At 43.3% G+C, this 21,325-nt stretch overlaps 1 protein-coding gene across 1 annotated transcript in view; it reads left to right on the top strand.

Annotated features, from left to right (window-relative positions):
- The window catches only part of fhl3a (four and a half LIM domains 3a), a 29,889-nt gene extending 9,641 nt beyond the window's left edge, over nt 1–20,248 (top strand). The window contains exons 2-6 of the mRNA XM_071535953.1: nt 12,305–12,477; nt 13,856–14,030; nt 17,065–17,234; nt 17,435–17,621; nt 18,637–20,248. Of these exons, the coding sequence (XP_071392054.1) occupies nt 12,305–12,477; nt 13,856–14,030; nt 17,065–17,234; nt 17,435–17,621; nt 18,637–18,788 (857 nt within the window). The 3' untranslated portion in view covers nt 18,789–20,248. The remainder of the gene's footprint in view (nt 1–12,304; nt 12,478–13,855; nt 14,031–17,064; nt 17,235–17,434; nt 17,622–18,636) is intronic.
- The last annotated feature ends 1,077 nt before the right edge of the window (nt 20,249–21,325 follow it).

Genomic DNA, 21,325 nt, shown 5'->3' with positions numbered 1-21,325 from the left:
AGCGTGCGTTTGGCTTCCTCCATGCAAAAATGAGCTGCCAAGGCATCCCGTGGACACGTGACTTGCTCCTCAGTAACCCATTTGAAGGTCAAAGAAAACAGAGAGAGAGAGGGAAAGGGGAGAAGGAAAAGGAGGTGGTCCCTTTTTGAGGAGCCCACTGGGGATCATAAAAATTGGGTCAAGGGAGACATGTTTCTACACAATCCAACTAGTTTTCTTTTTTTTGTTTCGTTGTGCAGAATTTTATCTCAAGTGGAGTGGAGTTTAAATCTTTCTCTCCAGCAGTCTCACCAATCATGACATCATTATTTGAATGAGTAAAGCTTCCATCCCCTGCTCTACCAGTGAGGATTGAGGACTAAGGAGGTCGGCTTGGCAGTAGTCAGTCCCAGTACGTCAGTCTGGTTTGAATTCATCATCCACTCAATGTGTTTAGATTGTTAGTACCAAGATCTTCCCACTTTGTTTGAAACTCATTTCCTAAATACATCGAATTGTTTGATCTTATCAGCTTCATTTATGTGAGCAGAAAAGCCAGGGATTGCGAATATGAGCAGTAATTAAACTCAACGGGAAGTCGCCACAAAGAGACTTAAACAAACTGCTGGTGTGTGTATGCAGCTGCTCACTGTGTCTGCTCTTCCTGCACAAGTCACCCATTGTCCCCCCAGATTGGCTGCCGTGTTTATTTTTTTGTTTTAGCCCTCTGTCTTCCCTTAGCTTTGCATCCTTCAGAACTAAGAACTGTGTGTAGATGTGTGTGTGCATGCGTCTCTGTGTGTGTGTGAGTACATATGCTTGCATGGCTGAAGGCTATATTTGTAAACGTCTCCGTCTCTGTTACTTTGTCTTTTTGCAGGTCTGTGTCAGTGTGTTTACACATTATACGCCTGTTTTTCTTCCTTATGACTGTGTATGCGTGCTTGCATATGTGTGTGACCGCCTTTCTGAGATGTCCCAGAGATGTCTTTGCTTGGGGGAACAGGAAAGAAGCACAGTGTGTGTTCATATGGAATTGGACTCCTCATTGTTGTCGACCCCACGCTGGTCAAAGGGTCGTCGTCCAGCAGGAAATGAACCCACTTTTGGTCTCACAGCAAATACCAGAATAAAGGAAGAAGACATTACGTTTTTATGACAGGAAAATGGTGAAGATAGACGTGTCAGAGAGGTCAACCCACATTATCACATCTATTTTTAGATCGTCAGTTTTGTACAGTGGAAATTTACAGTGAGGTGCTCTAGAATACAAAATTCATTGCAACTTTGGGCTGATTGCCTGACTTTCTAGCAAAGTATTGAAGTCTGGCTACACTACTCCACTATAAATAGTCGGCCAGTCTAAACTCATCTTGCATTATCTCTGTTTGTGATGCATTGATCAGAAGTCTGAGTCCCCTCATGGGTTCAATATTTTTACGTGGCACAACACTATGTCATCAGTTTTGACATTGCCACAGCATCCCCTAGAGAACGTCGGGTTCTGCCCTCAGTGAACGCTGCAGAGGATGAAGCGAGGGCTAGACATCACTGCCAAAAGTTTTATGGCCCTGCGGAATGAGGGCACTGTTTACACGTTGCCAGGGAGATGTGCCTGAGAAGGGAAAAAATGGCCGCATATACTGGAAATGACTTCTGAAGTTATTCATCCCGGTCGTTTCACATTTGGCAGGTCCCCCCTGCTTTTTTGGACCGACGTAATGCCTTTTCTTTTCCCCACATATGAACCCATCTTCTCAAGGTTACAGAGTCAGACGGGGAGAGCGGTGGTTCTTGGTGAGAGTGATTCGGCCTGTCGCAGTTGTGGAAGATAATTCATGCAGCTGTTCTCAAGAATGGGGGTTCTTCTCGCTGCTTATCATGTGTAATACCCATGGAAAACCTCTGCACACATAGATTTGAAACGTCCACCTGCTTATGACAACATGCTGAATATTCAAGTCTGGGGATGTTCAGAGTTATGGTTAAAAAAAACGCTTCCCGTCTAGGCATTAACCCCAGGGTCAGGTGCCATCACTGCAGCCACGAGCCGAGGGTGCGTGTCTGCGTGTGTTAGGAATAATTGCTAGCAGTTGTGGGTATGCAGTGCACATTTGTGTGTGGCCATCGCGGCGTGCTTAGATTGCTGAGTGTGCGGCCTTTGAAACCTTAGCCCAGCTCCTTGATGCCCTGGCTAGCTGTGCTGACTCAGCGGCATTAGGAGACCACCTGGGAATGACCGGTCTGGAGGAGCCATTTTGTCTCTTTTGCTTCAAAGTTAGCCTTGGTTTTTGGGCCCTGTGGGTTACCAATAGCCATGAACCTACTGTGTAAATGGCAATTGTAAGGACACGTGGTGATGTTAAGACCAATGCTGCTGCAGTCATTAGCATTATGCTTACTGTGCTGTCTCAAAATTAAATGGTCTTTGCAGTTCCTTTTAGCCAGCCAGTTCTGAAATATACATACTATATAATTAGTCCATTTGGTAAGTAGGAATTTGAAACGGTGGTAGATCGCACTGAAACCAGGAAGGATTGTATTTGTATTGTCATAGAGCAAAGGAAATCAACTGGTCTGGAAAGGCAGGATAAGAGGCTGGATGGTTTTTTGATGGACTGGGTTCTGATAAATGACGCATTTCAAGTTCTGAGTTTCATAACAAGTCGTTCAACTATAGCTGTATCCTGATCTTTGTAATGATATATGCTTGTTGGCAGTGTTGGGCTCTTTACTCAAAAAAGTAATGCATTACTCGTTACTCATTTCAAAAGTAATCATAACACTTCATTACTTACTACTCCTTGAGAGCAGTAATTCATTGCACAACTCTGTATATTACATGAAAAGGAAAATTTTCCACCATAGAAAAAGGAGGGACCATGAAGCCAAGGTTTTCAATAAACCTGGGCACAAGCAAAGGCATGCCCGAAATCCTCAGTGCGTACATCAAATGGTCCAACAGCTCAAACGTACATAAGACCTGTGTAACTTTATGCAGTCTGACTCAGGCCATATCTCTAGCCCAAACTCGGTTAGCTCCAAGGTTTTTTTTTTTTTTTTTAGAGGAATGGTCAAGAGATAATAACTTTCCATTGTGGTGACTTGCGAGCGGTTGCTGTGTCCGGCTTGTGGCAGAGGTACAAAAATACAGACTAAAATGACATTGTCATTTTGCCATTGACGGTATTGCATCAGAAGGGCTCCTCCTGTTTCCTCTCTGTGGGCTCGTCAAGTGAAAACATCATCCTCCCCAGTGGCTCGCAAACCAGTCACTGAATCAGCCCGTTTATAAGTGAGAGTGCCCTAACCCGACTGAGCATACTTCACATTCTGCCCAGATTTTAATGTAAACTGGGCCGAATTCAAAATTTTTAAGTATGTGTGTAAGGCAGCATGGCTTAAAATTGAATACATTGAATACATACAGGTCCACGCTGATGGTATCAAAATTGAGATGGGTTCTCCCTCACTCCGCCGTGACATTACCAGTGAAGGCTTCGGTTTTCAAAGGGTTGCCCTAGTGCCCCCCAGATCACACAGCAGATGATGACAGTCAGGCTGAGCAGATGACAGGACAGTGACAAGGATGGCCATGTTTGGGCATAAATTTGCCCTGGGAAACTGGGGGGGGGGGGGTTGGGGAGGGGGGTCCTGGGATTAAAGGCTGTATTTGTTTGTTCAAAGAGAAATAATATACTCCGCCTCTCATACAGCTATACAGTGGCCTCTGAACAACCCTACTCAACTTTATCAGTCTAAAGCCAGCAGCCACACCAAGGCACAGAGCGAGACCCCCTGCAGCCACAACCGTCACCCTGAGATCTTTCAGCATCTTTCTTGGTTTTCCTTTTACTATACAGGTTTATCTTTTGTTCAGCAGGCATTAGCTTTTAATCCTTTTGCTGAATATTGTGCCTTCATCACACTTTCCTCTTAACCCCATTATTTCTGCATTCCTTACTTTCCTGTCTTCTCTCCACAGTGTGTTGAATGCACCTTATGATCAGCTAGCATGAGAGGTCAAAACTTATTTTTTTTCTCTTGCTTGCTTTCAGATTTGCTTTTTCTCTCTCTCTCCCTCTCTCTCTCCCTCTCTCTCTCTCTCTCTCTCTTTCTCTCTCTCTCTCTCTCTCTCTCTGCCATCTAAACATTTACCGGCAAATACCAGCGCAGAGAATGAAAAGACAGCCTTTCCTGCATTCTCCAGGCAATGACTCTCCAGAACCTCCACTGGCACACAGGAGTTGACTGCATAGTTTCCCCGATGCAAACCAGATGTGAAACTCTAATGTATGGCAGCATTTTTTTTTCTTCAAAGGAAGACAAATGTAGGCCAAAAATGTAGTCTTCTGACCATCCGCGCACAGTGATATAAAAATAAATTCGGAGTCATTCCCAAGTCCCAAACTTTCCCTCATGGTGGTTGGGAGAGTACTGTATGATTTAGAGTAATTGCAATGTTATTGTTTGGTGTTGGTGAAGCATTATGGAACATTGGGATTGAGACAGGGTTGTGAAGGAGGAGAGATGAGATGTGACAAATGCATTTTTGGCTGGGCTCTCCTTCAGAAAGTTGTCATTCACATGCACACGGAGTCTCCCTTGCTAGCACGTCCTCTTATCTCATTTTGCCAAGTAAATGTCACATTATGACAAATTTGTGTTTTTAGTATAACCAAACATTCTTTTTTTTCTCTTTTTTTTGCTTTGGTGTGCATCTTTAAATCACCATATCAAATCCTTTTAATATTTGAGGCCAGAAGCTTTGAAGTACAGTTCTTGCAAGCCAGCTATTATTCACCCATAGCTTTCCTCTATCACTCTTTGATATCCAGTCATGCTACAGGTGTACCACACAACAAAATCAAGGCTAATATTAAAAGACATCAAGTCATATCCCTGCACCTGCATGGTCATTAAAAGTTGCCAAGAAGGGACAAATTACAAAGGCCACGGTGACATTTTCTCCTGCAGGTACTCATTTTCCTCCTTTATGTTTATGGTCTTGGCTTTCATTTGAGCCCTCAGTCTCCTCCCACTCTACACCAGGCAATGTTTAAATGCTCAGTGACAATAACAGGTTAGCTTTCCTGTGTCTGGTCCTGCAGCCTGTCCTCTATCCTCAAGTCTGACCCAGGCTCCCACAGAGGAGCAGTCTCAGGTCTGACTCTGCCCCCCCCCCCCCCCCCCCCCTCCCCTCAGTAAATGGCATTGTCCTCTGCAGCTTCCTGATCATAGCCTCATGAACCGTCTGAGAGTGTGGGTGGCCCAGGTTCTTCTCCTCTAATACGGGAAAGCGTGCAGAAAGTGACAACTCTCAGACTGGAGCCACCGGTTGTTTACCAACAGCATCCAAACAGTGGCTCTGTGCCGGCCCCATAGTATAAACTCTGATCACCACAGATTGCTCAATGCCTTAAATGTCTCAACCCATGAAAATGACTGATGTGCTGGTGTATGGGGTAGAGTTAGTGTCACAACTGCACTAAACCACATAATGCTTTGCTAAACTGACAGTGTTTAGTACTGTTTATTACCAGCAAGTAAGCAACATTCCTTTTTTAACATTGTACTAAACGTTTAAGGACCATTAAAAGCAGAATGTGTTTTTGTGTTTCCCAAACCATAACTTATTAGCTTGTTTTAATAAGCACATGTGTTTATGAATGGAGCTGTGGCATTATCTCTCCTTCATGAGCAATTTCCTTCTCTTCCTGTGATAAGATTCATTGGCTCGCTCTCTCCTTTCGAATACTGGACTTCATTTATCTGATGCAGCTGAAGCCAGCAAGAACAGCGCACCGAACGTGTAACCAGATGTAACCAGTATGTAACAAATATATTTCAAAGCCGGTATGTTGCTTTTCTGTGACCTGTAGAGCCAAGAATGCCAAGTAAACGATGTCCTAAATGGTCCTGACCACTTGATGTTCATGCACACGTCTAGTCATGTTGACCGCTCAGGATTTAGTTTGTGGAGTGACTCGTCCTTGAGAATATGCGGATTTGGAGCCTTCTCCCACAGGACCCCGACCTTGGTTGCCGGCCCGCTGAAGAGTAACGTGAATGTAATCCCTCTGACATCGTGACATAAACATGAGTTCTGGGCCATTGAAAAAGTCTTGTGCAATTCATGAGATTGCCATTTTGCATTAGTCACCAAATGGAAAGTCTTCCACGCTCATGAGACACCGAATAAATAAGAGCAGAAGAGCAGAAGACATCCCTGTTAGGCTCCTTTCAAGTGGCCGTCGGCCTGTAACACAAATTAACGTTTCTGAAGTGTGTTTTTGACATTGTGCTTTATTTTTGACATGCTCAACTGGGCCTTCACTACCTCAAATGATATACTCAAGTGTCCAGCGCTGTATTTTTTCCCCGTCTCCAAGCCAGCTAAAGAGCTTTACACTGTCTGGAAGATGTCCAGGCAGCGGACTGAGCACAATGTGATGGTATGTGTTTATCCAAACCCAGCCTTTTCACTTTTCCTCCAATGTGATTTAGGACATGTCATAGGTTTAAGATCCTGGTCCAACATTCATTTGCCTCTAAATGTCACCCTTTCCTTTTTTTTTTTTCTTTTTTTTTTCTTTTCCTTGTCCCACTGTTCTGTTTGATTTCTCTTCCATTGCTTCATCACTCTCTCTGGGACCTGTATCACAGGAAACAGAGCCATGCGTACCCTATGGGGATCTGCTCAACAAACTCTTTACTGTCTACTGTGGCTTAGTGTGTGGGTCAGCTAGTTGCTGGAGACACAGAGAGTTAACGGTGTTCAAGTAGCTTTTGTGGGTGCTACTACTTTGAATACAGCAGACATACTAGGCACAGTAAAATTCACACTTGTGGAAGTATCCACTTGGACAGAAAATCGCAGTAGACACAGCAGACCTATAAACACAGACCCAACTAAATACAGCAGTTGTCCTGGTGTTGAAGTTTTTGCCCTAATTGTGTTTCTTGTAGACCACACAGTAGAGTATAGCCACAACTTACTTTTAGACCGTTGCCCACTTGGCAATATGCAAAACCATTTCAGTATCCTCTCCCAAGGGCGTCATTCATAGACTATGCTGCTATTTCCACCACTGGCATCTACATGGTGTCTTATCAGGGTGGATACAGTTACACCACTTCCGCATTGTGATTTCTTCCACATAGAGTAGGAGATGTGGGAATGGAATGGGCAGGCAATATCTTCAGCACAAAATCCAGCCTAAAACAGAGATACATGGGTTGTATCATATGTTATTCTTATGGTTCCATTATTCAGTATTATGTCAGTATTTTCCAGATTTGCCACTATTTGTAATAATCAACACCTCCATCCTAAAGCTAGAAAGGCTCTTATCTGTGTTGTCAACAAGAGACAAAACCAAGAGCTGCTCCTTTGACAATAGCTTTCAGAGTGACTTTGTGAAAATGAAACTGAAAATGGGCCCCGAAATATTGTAAAATCATCCTGGGTGCCTGGGTCAAGGAAGTAGCTTGTGCTTATCCATAAACATGCTATTAAGTGTTTGATCTTAGTGTGTGTCTATTTCTTCTTCAGATCTCTCTCCAATTCACTGTAAATGGAGAAACTGCCAAATCCAAAATATAACATATGTCATTTGGTGGACTATTTTGACCAAAGTACTTTACAGTACCATGAGTGCATTCATTTTTAGCATGGGTGGCCCCAGAGGAAATCAAACCACCAACTCTGGCAGTGTTACTCTACCATTGAGCTATACAGGACCACTAGCTATTCAACATGTGTGTCTTAATAGCGTCATCGAGAGAGTGTTGGTTCTTTTGTTTCCTTTTATTGGAGAGATTGCACAAATCAAGACTGGACTATAGTGTTGTCACGATACCAGAATACTAATAATAACTTTAATATCTAAAAAATTTAAACCACTAAGAACAGTATTGTGTGTGCGTGTGTGTGTTTGCGTGTCCTGTGAATGTGTACACTTATGTTTTGTGTTTCTACATTATGTGTGTTTGTGCAAATCATCGTCTGTCTGGTCCTTGTTTGTGTGCCGCTCAGTCATTAAGTACACAGAGACAAACAAAGATCTGAGCTGGATACCGAACACCTGTTGGCTAATGCACACATTCAGGGTGATATCACTCTGATAGGCTCCCCTCCCAAAGCCATGTTTTCACCATTAGCCTACTTCCAGCAGCACTGACTCACATACACACCTATCCGCAGTAAGCTTCCACAGACCTTTAACCAGACAGTGATGAGAAATATTCAGCTTCCAGTCCTGAAGTCAGTCTGTTTTGTTCATGGCAGTTATAATAGCATTCTGACCCTGATGAACAGTTTTAAATACAGTTTTGGAACCTCTAGAAATTTATAAATTCCCAAATTACTTTGCAATTTCCTCTGACCAGCCCATATATTGTAATCTCTTTAGTATCTGTAAGAGACATTAGACATTACACAGTTATGTGTCATTTTGCTTGTGCAACACAGCCATCCGCTTGCTATAGTCAAGATGATCTGTCTCCTATGTTGATGCAACACACTGTCTAGTGCTTTGTCTAGCCTTACTCAAACAGATATTTTACAAGCAGATTCTTCTAACAGGCAGTAGGAAAGGGGGGAAGAGTTGCCAGGCTCGTTCCCAGCAGGCTGTGCGGACTGTTCATTTGGAGCCAACCGGAGCGTGAGCAAAGTTTGGGCTGGGGATTAACGGGCCAGCCTGTGGGACCGGACTGGACAGGGTAGCTGCTAGCCCCCCAGTAACCAACCATGACTATGTTGCCCAGCAACTGCATAGTACATACAGTTGGCTAGCTTGCATTGGTCTGTTGCTCTGTGGCATCTCTCAATTGGCCCTGAACTTCATCCCGCATGTCAGTCAGGGAGGGTTGTGATGACTAGGCGAAAGTAGCCTTGACGTTCCTCTGCTATCTTATATCCTCCTGATATGTTAAAAAGACTGAACAACCAACAGTAAACATACCCCAGCCTTGAAAGGGTTAAGAGAACCAGAGAAGAACATTTCTGCAGAGTCATTCACGTTGACCTATATAGAAGTATTTAACTTATCTGGATATATTTTCAATCTCCCTTTCAGATGAACTCCCTCTGGATCATTATAGAGATTGGAATGCACCATTGCCTATATTAGATAGAAATCCCTTCCCTACAACACTATAATAAAACTCTGTACAGTATTTCTGGATCGTTGTGGAGGCAGTGGTGATTTCCTTGAAGCCCACACTCTCTCCCATGGGGCTGAAGTCAGTCACAGCTCTGGTATTTGGGAATGTTATTAACCCAGAGTGGGGTCCTTAGTCACTGGGTCCTGGGCATGGAGGAGATGGACCTCTGCCGGGAAGCCAGGATAGAGTGGGTTCAAAGCCCTGTGAGAACTGGCCTCCAGACTAGACTTCACTGTGGACCAGATCCAAATCTTCTCTTCTCTTCTCTTCTCTTCTCTTCTCTTCTCTTCTCTTCTCTTCTCTTCTCTTCTCTTCTCTTCTCTTCTCTTCTCTTCTCTTCCCTCTCTTTGTCTTTCCCACCCTCACACACACGTACACATTACAACATCCCCCTCACCTTCTTCTCTGAGGCTGATGCTGGGGAAGCGATTTTGGACGGAGGGGATTTAGTCACGTCTTCACGCAGAGCCCCGGAGGTCAATACACTGACGTCATGCCTCTCTCTGTGAGAGCCTGGTTCCTGTACCATCAGGAATTCATTTCTAGCTGTCTATTCACCACTCAGAGATTGTTGCTCTAACTGATCCTCTCTGACATGCCAACAATACAAGACCTGAAAGTCAAAACAAGCCCTTTTCCTTTCTAAAGTAATACATATTTATGTATCAGGCTTTGGAATCTTTGTAAGTGTAAAGTTCCCATCTGTGCTTTAGTGAGCTCTCCGTTGCCTAATCTTAACTGATTGCTGGCAACCCAGTTATTCTAGCTCAAACCCACATCTCTCCAGAGACCATGAATACACTTGTAGTTGGGGAAGCTGGCCAAGGCTGCATGGGATTTTAGCAGTGGGGAAATAGGCGGCCTCAGGAACACCCTGGATGATCCATCCCAGGTACAGAGACGGCTGTATAGGACAGTTAGACATGCGGGACAGAATTTTCCTCAAACTGTCACAGAGCATATGTATTTTAATCAGTCTGAAGAGCATTTTATGACCTACTTTCTGCAGCCTTTTAGTAAGTGGATGAACAAATGAACTGGGGAAGGGCAATAAACGGCTGCCTGATTTGCTTTGGAAATAAAAGCTGACATCAGACGTCATAGCATTTGCTTCCCGTCTTTGTGAGTCATGCCTCGTCTCGTTCCCTAACCTGGCAAGCGAAGGCAGCACATACCTGCCTGGCACTGCAGATAACATTAAGGTCATAGTGCTCATTTTCAGTTCTATACTTTGTTGATCTAATCTCACCGTTGTGGATATGGGCTGATGCTAACATCGCTGGAATACTCTGATGGATGGTGTGTGTCCAATGTAAAGACATCAATTTTAAAACACAGCCTTGCAAGTTCAACTCCTATATCCATACATTGCTCAGGCCAACCACAGCTGCTTATTCTGACATTTTGCCATAACCTCCAGATGGATACCGTCTTTAACTGAGACATCAGGTCCTAAAGGAGTATCCATTCCCTCATTAGATAGAGAGATACGGCTAGTCTAGTGATGTGAGCCAGTGTATACACATGGCCGCAGCGCTGTCTAACATTTACACTCTCTAATTTATGTCTTAAGGCCATTGAAGGGGGCTAAGAGTGCCTCTCCAGATTGGGGTAAGTGGTGTCGCGTTAGCCAAAGCCTGTCACTGGGTTATATATGAGGACTGGGAGCAGGTGAGGTCTGTTGGATCTTGACTCCCTCACCCCAGCTCATTAAGAGCTTTTGTCTCGCAAAGGGCTGAGACAGATGAAACATGAGAGTCTGGGACTGATGTTTTCTTTGATGATGGATCTTGTGTGATTTGGCTATTACTCTTTCTTCCTTTTTCTGTCTCACCCACACATGCACTTTTATACTGTATGCATGTGTCTGTGTATGTGTGTGAGAGAGTTTGCATGCATGCTATGTGTATATGCATGCTAGCATGTATGCATACTAGTGCTGATGTGAGCTTGCATAGGTGGGTGATTTTGCATGTGTGTGTCTGTGTGTAAGACGGGCAGCTCAAGCCCAGTTTGAAGTTTGATTGATTATTATATCAGAGGTGATTATTATTACTGGGTGGTGGAAATGAATAGCCAGCAGTGTACTCTGCCAGAGGGCTGTATCACTTATCACCGGGCTTTCCTCCAGCCATGCTGTAATGTTTTGGCAACCTGATATTGTTGCCATAATGCTCCCACAATATTATTCTGTCACTTTGTTGTGTGCTCAGCTATGATCAAGGGGCCTATCAAACTGTGAAAACCATGTGCTTAGACAGTATATCTACTGTATCTGTCTGATGTGTATGCATGTAGTTGCATCCGTATGCTGAAACGAAGGCACTTGCAAGATTCAGCAGTCATGTTCAAAACACAGTTTGCGAGTGCTAGCTCTTTTGACACGCACAAACACTCATAAATGCACACGCCTCTTGGGCTTTGTCTATCAGTTGGGGGTCCAGGCACTGCTCACAAATATTTTTATATATTAATATTTAGATATTTGCCTCATAAATATTTACAGGTAAGGCATGTGGATGTCTGCGCGCCTCAGATGTGGGGATACACCACCTTATTCCCACTCAAGCATGGAAGAGGCTGCCTCAATTTATTTTTGTGTTGTTTTTATGTTAGATTGCAGTGGTTGACAGTGTTAGGAAGATAGTGATAGAAAGAAAGCAAAGTGACAGCTCTCTCTTTCCCTACTGTCCCCTCCCTCTCTCTGCACCACACTTTCATCACACAGCAATAAAAGTTAATAGGCGTTTTGTACTGCCTCTCATGAAAGTCATGTCTTTCTCCATCTCATGTTCCCTGTCTGTCTCTCTCTCTCTCTCTCTCTCTCTCTCTCTCTCTCTCTCTCTCTCTCTCTCTCTCTCTCCCTCCCTCCCACTTGCTCTTTGTGTTTCGTTTGAGCTCAACTCCATCGCCGGTACAAGCAGAAGTATTTACAACATAAATATTGGCAGTGAAAGTCTATACCGATGTCCAACTGGTGTGCAGAAGATGGTGAAGTGACTGAGTCTTTCCTCTAGACTCTCCCTCCTTTCCTCCACTCTCCTATTTTCTCTGCCCCTCTGTTTTTATCCTCATCTCCTCTTGTCCTCAATTGGAACTGCTTGTGGTTTTTTTTGTTTGAAGTGTGGCTGACCCAAGCGTCTCTTTTCTGTTTCAGGCTTACAGCAAATCACAATGGCCGACCGTTTTGACTGTGACAACTGCAAAGAGTCCCTGTACGGCCGCAAGTACATCCAGTCAGATGACAACCCCTACTGCATCCCGTGCTACGACAGCCTGTTCTCTAACACATGTGATGAGTGCAAGGAGCTGATCGCCCATGACGCCAGGGTAAGGCGCCCATTTTGACATGATCAGACCTGTAATCTGCTGCACCACAGCAATAACAAGTGTACATAAAGAATTCCAATCCAAAGTGAAATATTCACCTTTTGGAAAGAAGTGATGCCTGCTCTGATACAATGATTTTAAATTAAAGCTCATTATGGAAATGTATTTAAGCTGCTAAGTCGAGACCTGTGCCTACAAAATAGGTATTTTTGTGAGGATGGAATCATTTATATCTTTTAAATATTTTGTCATGAATTTCTGGTAAAAAAAAAAATATATATATATATATATATATATATAATGGATATATACAGTAGGAATCAAACCCTTCATATCATCTCAGAAGTTCTACACTGTGAGGCATTTTGTATAGCATGCAGGGTTAAACCATGATAAAGCACTCCAAGGATCTGCCCTAATTAGCTTTAAGTCATTTTTTACTGTGTTTTGACATGGCCTTGAATAGCTAAAACGGGAGTTGTGTCATGTTAATGATGCATTAATACACGCTAAATGAGGCGTATTCTATATATTTTGTGTGGCAAGACACAGTAAAGGCTAATTTAACATGCAATTATACAGGCAATTTCCACTAAGTCCACATAAGCCAATGGGCTAATTTTGTCTCAAATCGTAAAAAATGCAGCATGAGGGAACGTCTCCCTCTTCCCCACAATCAAGTTAAATTTTAATCTTCCCTTAATGGAAAACACAAACATGAAGTGGATCATTTAAGACCGGCTTACGGTACTAAGTGCAGTTTACAGAATGTGGCATGCTAGTTACTAGCTTGCTCAGTTCAGGAGGCCAATGAGTTATCAACACTCTCACGGGCAGTGGACAGTAAATAAAGCCTGCATTTTTCTTGGCCCTGTGGCCTATACATCATAAATTCAGCCTCATCCTTGTCAAGACCTCTTTTACACACTGAGGCGCACACACACACTCTACAAAAGTACATGCGTGCACACACACTTTAACCACATATATACACACAGACTTTGCCTCTCATTACTGCCTATGCGGATATTACATGTGTCGGTTTGACCCAGGCCAAGCCCACGCTCCTCTCTGATGCTGTTGTAACCAGAAACCTCTGTTGGTGTTGAGTTTTCCAGTGTTTCCCTTAATAGCCTGCTCTAGATGACCTACAAAATCGCTGCAATTCTGAGACTGTAAATTACATGAAAATAATTGTTTGGATGAAACACCACAGAATTGAGATCACTAACTTCCTTGACTTCTTTAGTGATTCTTATTTTGTGCATATTGTGCCACAGTGCTTACATTTACCCACCAACCCCCCACAGGAATAACCACTGCATTATGCATTCCCAGTGTATGAAAAGGCCTCAAACGACCTTGTTGTCTCCTCCAGGAGCTGTTCTATGAGGACCGGCATTACCATGAGCACTGCTTCCGCTGTTTCCGCTGCGACCGCTCCTTGGCGGACGAGCCCTTCACCAGCCAGGACGACGCGTTGCTGTGCAATGACTGCTACTGTAATGAGTTCTCCTCCAAGTGTGTGGCCTGCGACAAGACCGTCATGCCAGGTAAAGAGGGAAGCAGGGGTGTTGTGAGGGATTTGTGTTAAGATATTCCACGGGGCCGATGTCTCAAAATTCTCCAAGCCCCATCAAGCTTTATGCGCTCTGTTTTACTCTCTTTTACCAACTGTATTGATTAAGGATATGCAAAAGTTTTTTTTTAGGATAAAATATTCTCTCACTAGAAGTTAGAGAAGCAGGCTTATGACTGGACCGCCACCTTTTTGAATCCTGCACAGCTTAGAAAACCTGAGTGGAGAAAGTAAAGTGAAGACTCTCTCCCCTCCCTCAACTACTCCTGTCAACATGCCCTTTGACCCCCAGTTGCTCCAGTGGAGCTGAGGCAGAGTGCTGCTGAAAAAGAGCTTATCGGTTACAAATTTTCAAAAAAAGAGACCCAAGACACTGGGAGATTTGAAATACCTCATGAAACAGTCACACAGAATGCATTTCACAGTGCAACATATGCAGTGCCACACATCCACAAAGCATTACCATTGTCATTTGGTAATGTTCACGCCCCCATTGAGAATTCAAGATAAATAAGCAAATGAGTTTTGAAAATGATGACGTGGCAGAGTGTGCCTGCACTGTGTCCCGGAAACAAGAGGCAGTGAATAGTAGAGAGGCAAAGATCCAGTAGATACAAGAGGGAAAAGGGTTTAGAAAATAGAGGAAGGAGAGAGAGAGAGAGAGAGACAGAGAGTGCGACAAAGAGTCCAGGATTGAGCAGCAGCCAGGGCTGAATGTGACAAAGTAATTGCCAGTCTGCTTGACTTGTTGTCTGTGAGCCAAATCCTCAGGGCTGGCGGGCTGCCAGCAGTCTGATGATAACAAGAGATAAGCCAGTCAATTATTTCAGCGCCCCTGTAGCGACCAACATGGCCCTCGTAAAGTAGCAAATGATTCCAGGAAGAGTGTGACGTTCCCCTTTATTTCTAGGTCAATTAATTTCTTCTTGTGAAGATAGCACATTTGCTGCATGGTGTCTACTGTACACCCAAGCAAGTCACCTTGAGAAGGAGCAAATGTTATGGTGGATGATCAGATCAAAGACCTCTTCCTGGTAGGTTAGATGGTAATTAGGGAAGCTCATGGGAAGTTAATAGTATACAGCAAACTCGTAAGAGTTAGTGTGCTATCAGTATCGGTGAGCTCACCTTAGGAAGACTCAGATGTGGTTTTGTTGCTCTTCTGAATAGTAAATCCCATCCTCTAACAACAGAGTCGACAGCCATAGTCCTGCAATCATACACACACATACACACACACACACACACACACACACACACACACACACACACACACACTTGTCTTTGTTTAATAATTGGATACTAAGCTGAAGTGGTGTAGCCGGTGACAAGAGGAGAGAGGCAACTTTGTATCAAAGCCATGTAAATGGATTCCCCAGAAGCTCTTTTGGTTACCAAGATTGATCTGATAGACCTGCTGAAATGCTCCCAGTTGCCAGAGATAGTCATCCAGGCGTTGAAGTGTTATGCTCTCCCAGACAGTGAGCTGCTTCTTTTGTTCTCACTCAATTTATCCTTCGGCGAAAATATTTCCTCCACAGAGGGACATTCTGTTGCTGCTGTCGCCATCCACTGAGACTTATGTCCTTTGAGCTTCATGTCAGAATTGGAATTGGTTTTATTTGCCAGTTACAATAAATATACAGGAATTTGTATTGGCAACGTTGGTGGAGAGATGACAACCTACACTCCATAGTAACAGAGTACATAGGAACACATGAAGAGTTTTGTTCCAAAATGAGATATCCAGCATTTAAAAAAGTGACATCTGCTTTCCCATATTGACTGCTGGCATGAATGTTAAGCACATTATGGGTTAGTATTGAAGTTAGTTTAAGACATTTGCTTATAAAATAGTTAATTTTTTGAGGACAGAATCATTTATTTTTTTTGCACATGTTTTTCTAAATGGATATGAAACCCTTCACATTCAAGGACAGCAGGACCTTATAGAGGGCAAAGAGACAGTGCAAGGACAGACACTGGACTATACATATCACTCTACAAATAAACATTCAATTCTTAATCAGTATATTCAATCAGGCAGCATAGCATGCAGTATACTCGCAGTTGTATTAGAGGTATGTGAGGAGAGTAGACTGTGTTCACCATGAGGTAGTTGAACTGAGTAGGATGAGATGCATGAAATAAGTTATGAGCGTTATAGAGCTAAGAGTATTTTCTGTGCAGAGATATTGTGGGAGGTTTTTGGCATTCTATTTTACACTCATTTAACTTTCATGGGTATTTTAATAACTTTCAAATGCTCTTGAAATGTTAAAAATGACGGGCAAAAACTGCTCCCCGATAATTAGCAGTACCCTTTTTTGCATTTCATCCTGTTCACATTATTTTCATGGACTTGTCTAATATTCATGCCTGAATGTTAGGTGATTCATGGGGAGCCTGTGACCGGGGGATTTTTTTCCGGGGGATTTTTTCCAGTGTGTTCTGTGCCGAGAAAAATGTAGCGGTTTTTGATCAGAAAACAACCGAGTACACAGCCTGAAGTAGAAGAAAATGCTGGCACCACGCAGTCGGCAATAGAAGAAAATGCAGACCCCACATTAACCATTGGATCAACAACAAAATAAAACAACCAGCATCATTAAAAATCGAGGGGTGGAAGATGAACTGGTTGGGGACAGAGTGGGTAAAACAGCACCGTCCTCGTCTGTGAGGCCTGCCGTGAGTTTCCAGCAGTGGGAAAGAAGTGTGGGAGGTGCGGTATTATGATTTAAAATAAAACAGATCTTAGTAGTACAAAATGAGTGTTTATTTGCCAATATTGCAGATGTATTATTTCAAAGTTCAGTAAAATTGCCCCCGTAAACCACCAAACTTCCCTTAAAAATCACATCAAGGGGATAAAAATGCCCTCTGAAAAAAATATTAATTTCTTAGCCTGCTTTCCCTCTGCCTCTACATCCTCCATATCTCTCTCTCTCTTCTTCTCTCTCTTTCTCTATCTCTCTGTCTCTTCTGTCATCTCTCTTTCTCTCTGCTAGGCACTCGGAAGCTGGAGTACGGTGGCTCTACGTGGCACGAGGGCTGTTTCATCTGCCACAGCTGTGAGCAGCCCATCGGCTCCAAGTCCTTCATCCCTGACAAGGATGAACACTACTGCGTGGCCTGCTATGAGGATAAGTTCGCCCCGCGCTGCACACGCTGTAAAAAGGTCAGTAACTTTATCAAGTCACTGAAAAAATTGTTAGCTGTGTTAAAACAAAGTGTGTTTATGTTTAAAGTATTGTTATGTTTATTAAGAGGAAAAGTGAAAGGGATACAGATTGGGATCCTGGACCTGCAGCCACACCAAGTATTTTGAACTGAGTGAAAAAGATCTTTAAATTACCTTTTGACCTATCTCCGTTTAAGACCCTGGCTAAAGGTGGAGTGACCTATCGGGACGAGCCGTGGCATAAGGAGTGTTTTGTGTGCACTGGCTGTAAGATGCAGCTGGCCGGTCAGCACTTCACCTCCCGAGACGACAGCCCGTTCTGCCTCAAGTGCTTTGGCAGCCTCTACGCCAAGAAGTGCGAGGCCTGCAGCAAACCCATCACAGGTAAAACTCCAGGTTACGATATTGAGTCATTATGTGAATCTGTCCCACTCCAGGCGTTACTTTTGGTATTGGGTTAGCGTTGCTTTTCCTTCTTCTTGCTCTTCAAAACAAACCCAACGACAACAGGGAGGGGGAGGGGGGCAAGTAACAACATCCTCTTTGTGACAAGAAGCATTTATGGGAAATGTCGTCTTACTTTTGAGAAACACAAAATGCTACACGTGGCACCTGTAACTGTTCATAAGGCTTTGTTCCCCAGTTTTAATGTTTTGTAGCAAGCATGAATTGCAATGAGTGAAATATGAGTTTGAAACTTACTTCTTAGGCGACAGTTTGTGCTTGCTATCAGCAGCCTTCTTCAGGTGTCTGCCCTGGATGTTGGTGTGGCAGACTTACACTGGACCAAATTGCCACCTCGTGTTGTAGTGGCAAGCTTGTCACGTGTGGTGTAAGCTGGAGGCCTCCTCAGGACAGCATTCCAGGTATGGGAAAGCTGGAAACGGGCCGAGAACACCAAACAGAGTGTGAAAGGGAGACAGAGGGAGCACACGCGCGTGCCAGAAAACTCTTAAGCTGAACAAGAGAACCTCAAATGTGCAATTTCAGACCATTGCAAAAGGGGAAAACCACATCATTGACCATGGTGGTGCAAAGATAATCAGTTCTGAGAGCAGCACATTCCAACGCTGGATCAGAGAAGTAGTTCCGGAAACAGGCCACGCGGACAGTGAACCGGGATGAGGGGGCTTACCAACTTCCCCATACCTGGAACGCTGTCCTGAGGAGGCCTTGAGCTTACACCACATGTGACCAGCTTGCTATCACAACACCAGATGGCAAGTTGGTCATATAAACATCCGGTGGAAGTCTGCCACAACAACATCCGGGGCCGACACCTGGAGAAGGCTGCTGATAGCAAGTCAAAACTGTCACCTAAGACGTAACCTTCATTTAGCCTTCTGTATAAGAATTGCAAACTCATATGATAGTACATTTGAATTCCTCTCTGTCCCAGGTTTTGGAGGAGGGAAGTACATCTCGTTTGAGGAACGCCAGTGGCACCAGCCGTGCTTCACCTGCTCCCAGTGCTCCGTCTCCCTGGTGGGCGCCGGCTTCTTCCCGGACGGTGACAGGATCCTGTGCCGCGACTGCAACAGTAGCCTATAGAGGAGCCATTCACTCTTCCCTCAGCCTCCCCTTGACTTACCTAACCTCCGCCCCTTACACCTATCCTCACAGCATTTCCAGGACCCCCAGTCATTACCGAGGATGGTAATACAGGCTAACACATGGTGCCTCTCAGGTCATTCTTATACAAACGTACACAGAACACACACACACACAAATACAAAAAGAGATCACAGTTCAATTCCTATTTTTCCTTATCTGGATTGGATTTTATTCCTGAAATAGTGCACAAAATCCCATTTTGATGCTGTATTGTTTGGATGAACCACCACAACGATTTTTTTCTGTAGCCCAAAACATAATGATTCTGTGAAACAAAGTTTATGGAGTGCCTTAATAATAATGTTACATATATGTTATGTATCTATTGAACCAAAGAAAAGCAAAATGCCACTTTGCAAACATTTCCCTGATATTTTATATGAGTGAGTCGCCACCTAAAATGGAGGCGAGGCTCTGAAAAACAGACACAGAACACTGATACACTATATGTAATGCTTTGAGTCTGTATTTTGAAAGTATGGTTGAGTTACTGTTGTAATGCTCTTTTAACTGCAGTTTTATGCATATTTTGAATGTTGCCTTTCCTCAAGTCTCAATTATCTTTCCATACTATATCTGTCTTGCTTTATGCCTCCTGAACAAGTTATATTATTAAATAGAAGGGGGTGTTGACATTGCTGCAGAAAGTGATTTATAATTTGACTAATTATGAATAATTATAGTACCGTATGTCAAAATAGAAAGTAAGAAGGAGAAAATGGAGAGAAACATTGAACAAGTTTGCTGATTACGCCTTGGGAGATCAGTGAGGTAGTCCAACTATGTTCGTCATGATCAGTAAAGTCATTTGCACTATGGATAAGATATTATCTTGCTACCATGTTACGTGCACATACAAACACAATTCAAAGACTTTATACATGGCACAAGACACACAGACCACTTTTTGTCCTGTATCAGCTTTTGTTGATCTTTACAATGACACTTATTTTACACTAAGTTTCGTCTTGTTTTTGTCTTTTAATTTGTTGTATTAAATCTTTATATTACCATTGCTCAAAGAGCCAGCATTTAAGAACGGGCTAGCCCAAAAGAAGCTGAAATGCTTTACCTTAGTGTAATGCTGCAGTATGCATGTCTTTGTCTGCCATGATTATTTTTCCTCATTTTGTTGCTGGTTGCTGTTTTTTTGTTTTTTTTTATCATTGTTAGTTTGTCACGTGTATGTGAAAAATTATTAAAAAATACCTATATTTCATTATTTGAGCTTTGATGCTGGCAAGTCAGAGTTGGCAAATATGCATTTTAAGATGGAAAAATATCCCATCAAGGTGATAGCAGTATGAACTTAAATCAGATAATAATTGATATGACTAAATGTTACATTTATGTGATTTATTTGTGAAGTCTTATCAAATAAATTTACATTAACTGATGTTTGCTGTTGAGTTATTTATGAAATGTTATAGTGAGCCTGAGTAGCTAACAGTGATATAACCATTCTGTCTATTTTAGTTTATTAGGACAAAGATATCTAAGGGCTTGTCTACCGTCTAAGCCAGAGAAAACCCTTATGGTGTGCTAAAAAAGTCTTTCTAGGAAAGTTCAGTGGGTGTGTTTGTGCAAATGTGTGTGAGAGACAGAGAGGGGGGTGCTTTTGTGTGACAGAAGGGGAGAGCAAGAAAGTGCGTGTTTGTGTGAGAGAGAGAGAGAGAGGAGGAGAGAGAGAGAGAAAGCATTTGTGTATGTGTATGTGTGTGTGTGTGTGTGTGTGTGAGAGAGAGAGAGAGAGAAAGCGCATGTGTGTATACATGAGTGTGTGCCTGAATGTGTATACATATGCTGTTGTTTATGCTGAGTCGACTGTTTCGCCGCCTTGATGAAGCACACACAGGCCAATAACAAACAGACCGCCAGATACACTCTCCTGTCGGCATTGGTGAATGTCCTCCTCCCCGCCTCTGTTTCAGATTTTTTCACCAAAAAAGGAAATGGAAAATTCGTAGTAGTCGCATGGGGGAGGGGGGTGACTGGTGGTGGAAGTGGGAGAAAGAGAGAGTGTGGGAGAGAGAGAGAGAGAGAGAGAGAGAGAGAGGGAGGGAGGGAGGGAGGATGTTCACATCTGGAGTTGCTCCATGGCACTTTCACTGGGGGGTCAGTTGCACACACAGCCCCATGGATTTATGGGAAGGAGGAGACAGGCGGGGAGGTGAGGGCTGGCAGGAAGGGTCAGAGCAACCATCTTAGAAAGAGAGAGAGCTGTGGAGAGCTCGACTCTGTATCATATGAGGTCATACAAGATGCATATAGTACATGCAGTTAAACCTGTATGGTCAGTGAGAGGGTGGGCTTACTGATTTTGAAAACTTGACTGATTACACACATTGGCAGGAGCAAAAGTGATGATTTACAAAGATTTACAAAGCTGCTTCGTGTCAAGATCTCTCTTTCTCTCTCTCTCTCTCTCTCTCTCTCTCTCTCTTTCTCTCTCTCTCGGGGTTCCTACAACAATG

This window comes from Centroberyx affinis, unplaced genomic scaffold, assembly GCF_046629955.1.
Source record: "Centroberyx affinis isolate AG114_WGS23_722 - 3 ecotype Tasmania unplaced genomic scaffold, CSIRO-AGI_Caff_v1 ptg002802l_1, whole genome shotgun sequence".
NCBI lineage: Eukaryota > Metazoa > Chordata > Actinopteri > Beryciformes > Berycidae > Centroberyx > Centroberyx affinis.
Note: the sequence above shows the minus strand (reverse complement) of the source record. Positions and strands in the feature narration are given on the sequence as shown.